This window comes from Asterias amurensis, chromosome 19 (assembly GCF_032118995.1).
Source record: "Asterias amurensis chromosome 19, ASM3211899v1".
Lineage (NCBI taxonomy): Eukaryota > Metazoa > Echinodermata > Asteroidea > Forcipulatida > Asteriidae > Asterias > Asterias amurensis.
This window is the reverse complement of record NC_092666.1, coordinates 3,971,824-3,979,716: the sequence shown is the minus strand read 5'-3', so window position 1 is coordinate 3,979,716 and position 7,893 is coordinate 3,971,824. Positions and strand designations below refer to the sequence as shown.

The window sequence follows — 7,893 nt, the reverse complement described above, 5'->3', positions numbered from 1 at the left end:
TATCAAGTCAGTTTTTATGCTCTGATTATTTTGAGTAATTCCCAATAGTGTCCAATGCCTTAAAAAAATGTCCATTGTTAATTATTTTTCAATAACAAAAACACACAAAAAAGAGCGAAAGTAACAAAACCTCAGAAAAAAAGTCGGGGGGGGGGGGGGCGGCAGATTTCATTATTTTTCACTCAGAAAGAAAACAGAAATGACAAATTTATTTTCTTTTTAAAAATGTTCTTTTCCTTTTTATTGCATCTTCAATCGATTTCCAGTTAGTATCTGCAAAGCTACGCTTGTAAACTAAACTAGTCAAGCGCCCTCTGTTGACGAGGTGAGACTACCTGGATCGTGAAGAACTGGCCAGCATCTCTTAGTCGAAGAGACCTAAAATAAAATGACAGAAAAATTAAAAATAGTTTGGGTTAATAAAATATAAATAAAAGTCAGCGAGCCTAGATTAGTAGGCCTATAAAATTATGCGGTTGATATGTAACTAAACGCACTGGACACATTTGTTTCCGTGCAATCCAGACCTGTTGATAGTATAAAACACTGGGAGAAACAACACCCTCTAAAGTAACGTAGTTTTAAAGAAACAGGTAATAAAAAACCTTCCTTTTACAATGCATCCTTTAATAAAATGTGTAACTCCGATAACCAATATTCACAGGTTTGATATTTTGGGGGTTGAACAAGGAATTGACTAGAGTGGGATTCGAACCAACGACCTCCGGATTAACGTGCCGGCGCTCTACCAACTGAGCTATCTAGCCCTATATTGGCGGTGTCCCTATTTTGTCAATATCTTTGTTCGGGGGTGCCAGTCAGAAGCCATACAACCGTTAACTGCCGTGTAGCCAGGGATCACACCCAAATTACGATACAACCTGGGAAGCGGCAGCCAGGTTTAATATTTGACACAATTGTTGGGATACACCAAGTGAGAATACTGGTCCTCGGCAATTACCAAAGGTGTGCAGTGCCTTTAAGACTTTAAAAACTCCAGTTCCAATTTCTTGTGAAAAAATTAACAATTCTTTTAGTAATAAAGATTTAAAATTGTACAGCCCTGTTCATTGTTCCTTAGAAGGTGAATGCGATAAGAATTTTGACGCCACAAGTTCGCAGCGCATAACACATAACAATTGAGCTGTGTTAGTTGTATATTTTATTGTTCTATTAATGCGCTTAGAGTCTTTTCGTATTAGGCGCTTCACAAATGTCCTATGATGATTATTATTAAAACAGCCACATGACATAAAATTCGCTTCACATTCACAGGAATGAACCTGGCTTAAGGATGTTTTGATCTTACCGAATCCCATATCATCATCGGACTCTTCCTCTTCCTCCACCTTCTTTTCCTCTTTCTTCTCAGCAGCTGATCATAAAAAAAAAAAGATGGTTAAAATTAATTTATGAAGGGCTTTTCAAAATCGAGTTGCTTTTCCCACAGCCCATTTTGTTAAGGACTGGGGTCGATTTTATAAAGAGTTAAGACTAGTAGGACTAGTCCGAGGAGATATTAAAAACATATGGCTGGTCCTAAGTTAGGACGTGTATCGTCTTAACTCTTTGTGAAATCACACCCAGGGCTGCTGCGAGATGTGGGGAGGGCTGAACAAAAGGATGAAGTTAGTTTTTGAGATGTTTCTCATTGGTCTATATCTTACATTATTTCTCAGATACTGATCCATGCTGAAATGTGGTGTGTGATCTTCTTCCGAGTGAATTGTTCTCGGGTTATTTCTCATCGTTTGGGCTTTGAGAACAGTGAACTTGGGCAAGGCCTGTATGCTTCGTTTTTTTGAGAAGGCAAGGGCACCAAGGCATTTTCTCGTTGGTAAAGGGCACTCTATGAAGAAATTGTTAATTTCTACTGGGGCATTTCAAAGACACCAAGGCAATGACAAGGGGGCATGGAGGCAATCGCCTTCATTGCCTCTATGAAGTATCGCACCTGTTGGGCCAAGAACTCAGCCCAAGTGGACACATAAGAAAACTTACCAAAACTAGTCACAAGAGGGCAGTTTGACAATAACAAAATCATGTATTCTGTGATCATTCTACAGAACCTTGCCAAGCCGCACTACAGCAGCTGCTGCGAGTGCCGTGGATTATATCAAAGCCTGCTGTACTTGAGACTTACCATCCTCTGCGGGTGCTGCGGCAGCGCTGCCGCCGGCAGCAGGTCCGGCTGATGGGCTTCCAACACTGGAGAGCAGAGAGCCCACGCTATGTCCCTCAAGAGCCTTAGCGAAGAGGCCTGGCCAGAAAGGCTCAACGGTCACTCCGGCTGCCTTGACCAAGGTGTTGATCTTGTCGGCCTAGATACAGAAAAAAATAAATTGTGTATTATTACTTAGGGTATAACAGTGCGAAGACTCGGTTTTCACTGCGTGGTAATGATCGGGTTGGTGGGTTGTGCTGTAAAAATTAAAGTAAAATTAAAGTAACAGTAAAAATTAAAGACATGGTGGTGGCATGATTTTGTCCAAGACGGATACTGTACGTATCCAACCCTACTTTTTTCCCTGTTTATTGTGAAAACAGAACAGCATCTTTTAAATTTAAAACAAAATAAATCGATGTTTCTTTGGTGATAATGAATGATTAAGTGGTTGCCCCGAACAACGTTTTCAACCAAAGACAGTAAAAATGCATGAAACTTGAAAACTGTATGTGCGAAACTCAGCAGTGTTTTTTTATCTTCCTTAGTTTGATCAAACCTCAAAAGAATAAGGATGAAGAAATGAAAAATCTCTATCAAAAATAATAATCAAAGTGGCACATGGTCAAGGAATTCATGATCCACATTTTCGGAAAATGCCGTTGAGGGCGCTGTTTGAATTTGTAACGGTACCAAAAAATGTGTGCAGACAAAAATAACAAAACCTAGCTGAACGACACCTTTATATATAATTAATACCAAATGATACAACAATGAAGTTGATGAACATTTAAAGACAACCTTCAATTAATCCCTAATTCATAAGCATAGACAACAAATCAAATTAAAACTGTAACAATCGATTCAGCGGGAACACAGGCCCAATGCACAAAATTAAAATGGAAACTTACCGTGATGGCAACATCATCATCATGAAGGATGAGGGCACTGTAGATACAGGCAAGTTCAGATTGAGACGCCATTTCGGATAAAAGGGGTATTTGGCTACCTTTTTATGCCAAAAGAAATTTTGGATGGTTCCTCAAAAAGGGTACACGTCGCCGGATTTGGCCTTAGCTCGGGAAGAGAACGGTGCACCTTCGTGAAGATTGATTGCGAAAGGACAGTACAGGGGAGATCATTCCATTATTAATGGGGGAGAAAACACCATTGATCTATATTGTACGCAACTTACGTCCTTGTTATAGGAAAACAAGTGTTTTAAGTGAATTAAATGAAAGTAATTTAACTAAAACGTAATATTCAGTTCTAATTATTTGATATATGACATCGGCTTGTTTGATTTCATTTATTCAAAAAGTTTCATAGGTAGAGGGGGAGAAAATGAACACCTGTTTGTAAAATGAAATTACCCAGAGCTTTACGCCCTCTACAGTCCCAAAATAGTTAGTTTAAAATCCAAAATGGCGGCCAACAGAAGGACGTCTTTTTTCAACAAGCCTAACAAAACGTCAAATTTAAAGCCTATAATTTGTGATGTTATGACAAAAATTACCTTAATTTTTATCTGTGTTAATATAGTATCATCTCAACTTGTAATCAACGTAAAAAACAAAGGTGGCGATCTTATACAAGAGACGTTAACTGGCGAACCGGACAAAAATACGATCAGTCTGGAATTTCAGAAATTGGATGGAACTTACCTGAAAATGCGAATTGACTTCAAGTCGGTAAGATTGTTGGCAGGAATACTGTACCTTATTGTTTGTTGAATAATGATGGTCAATGCTTCATTATATTTACTCCCGACGAGTTCATTGAAAGAACAGGATTTTGTTTTGCTTTGAAACTTGGTAAAAATAAAATTAACAACAGATTCAAATCATCATGAACTTGGTTTTTATTATTTATTATGTTTATACTTCATTAATTATAGGCCTATTAATATTATAAAATTATGGAAAATGACCATAGTGGATGAGTTGACACTTTACCCCAGGATTGTTAATGTTGACTGTCTGCCAGGATATGCATAAAACCAACCAACATATTTTTATCAGTGAACATTTGAAAGTGATAATGCACTTCTGTTTTCAACAAGACACTAACTCCCCCCCCCCCCAGGTAGAACTATGATAATGATATGACTTATGACATTCGTTCCACTGTAAGTCGTGGAGTACCATCCCCCCCCACCCCACTCACCAGCAGTATTCAAGTAAGCTTGGTTCATACTTCCTGCGAATGCAAACACAAAGCGAATACTGACGTCACAAACTCCAAACAAATAATTTGCAGCAGTTGAGCTGCAGTGTCACGAGTGTCACAAGCATTGTGTCTTTAATAGTCAATATTCACTTCGCATTCAAATTTGCAGGAACTTAGGAAGTAGGAAGAGCTCATGCTTGAGATGAGGCAGTGACTTTTAAATAATCATCTTCTAAACTTACACAATTTCAGGAGGTGCAGATCTTCAAGATGACAGTACTGGGTGAAGAGGAGAGACTCGATGACAAACAGCATCAATCAATGTGCTTCGTTTTCAAATTCCTCAAGTCTGAGTTCATTACCGCTGATGCCATGTCCAAACTTCGCCAGGTAAGTCAGAATAAATAGATGGAGCTCCAGTGAACTGTTGGCTTGTGGTCAAGTAGTTAATATCGTGATAGCATAATACACTAGTACCTAGCTCTAATGGATGTCAGACAGTACCTTTGGCGTACCCTGGAAACTTTGTACATATGTACCTTCGGCACTTCGTACCTTCCAAAGACTTCATACCATAACCAAATTGGTCACTTCGTACCGTGGGCAGGGTACGAAGTGACTATCAGCTGAGTCACTTTGTACCCTCAGTCGAGTTATTTCAGAATCATCTGATCTCCATGAGCATGGTGTGGGCGGGGTGGGATCTCCCGAGCCGGGCAGCTGAATTCTCTCCCCACACTTATTTTAAACATGCACAAAAAAAAAAGAGCCGGGTCATGGCCAGCAGATCTGTCGTGATGCACATGATGTAGTCTCTAATTTGACAAACTGCTGGATTTTTACAGCAATCGTGCCCCGACTTGATAATTTTTTGAGATCGTCGGGGTGAGGGTCGTAGAGGGTCGTAGAAGGTCGTAGAGCTGTATGAACAGGGTATAATCAGTCGCAGAATGCTCTCACGAGATTACTTCTTTTGTGCGAGGCTGCTGGTTTCTGTCAAGCTGTGCTAAGCAAGTTTTAGATGGGCTTCATGAAAATGGCCCCTGCTTACACATTGTTTATTTGTTGTGTTTTTTGACAGAAAAATCCTGGCACAATACGGAATCCGGAAGAGGACAAAGGTCAGGAGAGACTTATCATGACCCTTGGAGTGAACCTTGACCTTGCCAAGAGTATCAGCCCGTATGTATTCAACATGTGTTCCAAGGCGGAGACGTTGATCTTTAGCAGGGAGTCGGATCTCAAGGCGTGGTCTGCAGGTAAGTTGTGATTCGTCTCAGTAAAACCCAAACTAATCGACACTAATCTTCATGAGGGCAAAGCCATTTTAGTTTTGGAAAAGTCACCACTATGGAAAAACTTTGAAGAAGCATCACAGGGTTTGCCCGTAAATTTTTTAGTGACTGCCAGCAGGCCATGGGCCCAATTTCATTGCTCTGCTTACTGTAAGCAAAGAATCAGCGCTTGTGGAAGCAAGGAATTCTGTGCTTAGGTCAAGCTTATTTCAGTTAAGCTAGGAATGTTGGCTTGTCTGCGTGCGTACTCAACATTACTAGCCATTCTACGTTTACACAGCTAGCACAGAATTTTGGCGCTTGCATGTAAGCGGAGCCATGAAATTGGGCTCTTTCACTTGTTGGTCCGTCATGGGAAGCTTTTCAAACTTAACTAGCCAGCTGGACTATTTGAAAAGAATTGTAACTGGTTCTAGGGTGTTTTAACTGGCATTTGGTCAGCAGACCTATTCTGTACTAACATGACCTTTACACTTTGGTACTTGTTTTTGTTTGTTTACAGGCAACAACCAGACCTACACGTCGCTGCTTGAAGCTGCCCACCAATTCCCAATGTCCACCACACCTCGTTGTGATACCGTGAAAGAAACCGACCAGCCATGTGTCTGTCGGTTACCAATCTGCATTGGCTGGTACCCCTGTGGGCTGAAGTACTGTCGTGGGAGAGACTCAGCCGGGAAGACTGTTAGCTATCGTTGCGGAATAAAAACTTGCAAGAAATGTCGCGTCTTTGATTATTACGTCGAGCAGAAATTGAACTGCATGTGGGAATCGGTGTATAAAGACTGAAGATGAAACTCTTGGATAAAATCTGCTAAGCTTGCAATTGTGCTAGGCAAAAGCTTAGCAGATATCGGCTACCAGCTGAAAAGACTACCGGTAGTTGTGCATTGCTTGATGGTGGTTCCCTGCTAAGGAACATCGCTAAGTAAAAACCATTTGATGTCAAAATAGCTTCTGCTTTTGAGATAGCCATGAATCTACATCTTATTGGACATTATTTAAGGTTAAGTAAATCGATTAAATTTTCACTTATTTTTTTGTATGAGACTTCTTAGCTCTGCAAAGCCAGCAAATTCTAAGTCTGGTTCTTTTCTTATTGACAAAGTAAAAAAGCAAAGGCATTCCTCCTCTTTCTGAAAAATCTATACGGCCAAGTCTCCAATAATAAAGAAGCTTTAGTGGTCAATGAAATATTATTAATAAGGAAATAAAAGGGTAACGATGAGTTCTTACACGGCCGCTTAAATCCGGCAGGGTCGTCCCATGTGGGGCGAGGGCCTTTTATCACACGGCAACGACCCTGCTAGGTTTTTTAAAGCTTTTTACACCACTCTCTTATTCCCATTCATATATATGCCCTTTTGTGAAAAAAATGTTAAAAACAATACATTTACAGTCACCATTGACAGTTGAAAATTAGAGGTTTGAAATATTGTTTTCAAAATCTTTGTGAAGAGTCTGTTGCGCGTGGGTTGTATGTACGCGCGCGCGCTTAGAAATAAATTGCGCGCTTAGCTGTTACTACTAAATGCTATGAATTGCATTCCGCATGATAGTCTTGCGCGCTGTCATTATCAACACTGGTCATTATCAACCCTTTAAACATCCCCATGTGACGCGCTCTCCACCAATAGGAGTAGAGAAACAGTCTGGGGTATTTATGAAGGATGATTACAAGATTAAAACAAAAACGGGTTAGTGGTATTTTTTTTACTTGTGCTACATGAAGAGACTTTGGTGGTACTTTTACAAGATAAGTTTTTAAATTAAAGGTACAAAGTCGCCCCAATCTTCGTGTAGATTTAAGTTTTCCTTGACTTATCCAACGAACTAGCCAGTCGGACCTCTTCAACAGTATTTTTGACTGGTCCTCTTGTGTTTTTAAAGCTAACATTTGGCGAATGAACCACTATTGACGGAGGGTGTTGTGAACCAACATAAACACCTTGTAATGCATTATTTATTACAATCCCAATCACGTGCTAAAGCAAATTTTGATATTATCTTAACTTGCAAAAAAAACTTTAAATGAACAGAAGTATTGTGTCCGTATGCAGAATTTGATTTTTTTTCTATTTTTTTAACTTGTAGATTCTTTTCAGAACTTGCAATTCTGCAAGGGCTTGCTACTTAGACTATTTTCGTTGTTGTATATTTGTAAATAAAGTTCATATTCTTTTGTAAGAATTGTTTCAAGTTTCACATTCATTTCCCCTTGAATTATAATATATTGTCATCATTCACATCTTCAAATTCCAGGAT

The 7,893-nt window shown here is 39.6% G+C and overlaps 2 protein-coding genes across 2 annotated transcripts; one reads left to right on the top strand and one right to left on the bottom strand.

The window, feature by feature from the left end:
- Positions 1-207: 207 nt before the first annotated feature.
- Positions 208-3,302, bottom strand: LOC139951387 (large ribosomal subunit protein P1-like). Its single transcript, XM_071950266.1, has 4 exons — positions 3,076-3,302; positions 2,144-2,321; positions 1,310-1,375; positions 208-378 (listed from the first exon to the last, which is right to left on the bottom strand). Exons 1-4 carry the CDS (start codon positions 3,145-3,147, stop codon positions 365-367), a joined length of 330 nt encoding a protein of 109 aa, XP_071806367.1. The 5' UTR covers positions 3,148-3,302; the 3' UTR covers positions 208-364.
- Positions 3,303-3,597: 295 nt separating this feature from the next.
- LOC139951402 (out at first protein-like) lies at positions 3,598-7,848 on the top strand. The gene is made up of 4 exons (XM_071950285.1): positions 3,598-3,855; positions 4,586-4,723; positions 5,415-5,592; positions 6,131-7,848. Exons 1-4 carry the CDS (start codon positions 3,667-3,669, stop codon positions 6,415-6,417), a joined length of 792 nt encoding a protein of 263 aa, XP_071806386.1. The 5' UTR covers positions 3,598-3,666; the 3' UTR covers positions 6,418-7,848.
- Positions 7,849-7,893: the final 45 nt, after the last annotated feature.

What these genes read in the sequence shown, in the direction of transcription:
- LOC139951387 (XM_071950266.1), bottom strand. Translation starts at nt 3,147, where the DNA reads ATGGCGTCTCAATCTGAACTTGCCTGTATCTACAGTGCCCTCATCCTT. An exon ending in ATGATGATGTTGCCATCACG is followed by an intron (nt 2,322 to 3,075) that starts GTAAGTTTCCAT and finishes TTCTGTATCTAG; the next exon opens with GCCGACAAGATCAACACCTT. An exon ending in CGCAGCACCCGCAGAGGATG is followed by an intron (nt 1,376 to 2,143) that starts GTAAGTCTCAAG and finishes TTTTATGATCAG; the next exon opens with CTGCTGAGAAGAAAGAGGAA.
- LOC139951402 (XM_071950285.1), top strand. Translation starts at nt 3,667, where the DNA reads ATGACAAAAATTACCTTAATTTTTATCTGTGTTAATATAGTATCATCT. An exon ending in TGCGAATTGACTTCAAGTCG is followed by an intron (nt 3,856 to 4,585) that starts GTAAGATTGTTG and finishes ACACAATTTCAG; the next exon opens with GAGGTGCAGATCTTCAAGAT. An exon ending in TCTCAAGGCGTGGTCTGCAG is followed by an intron (nt 5,593 to 6,130) that starts GTAAGTTGTGAT and finishes GTTTGTTTACAG; the next exon opens with GCAACAACCAGACCTACACG.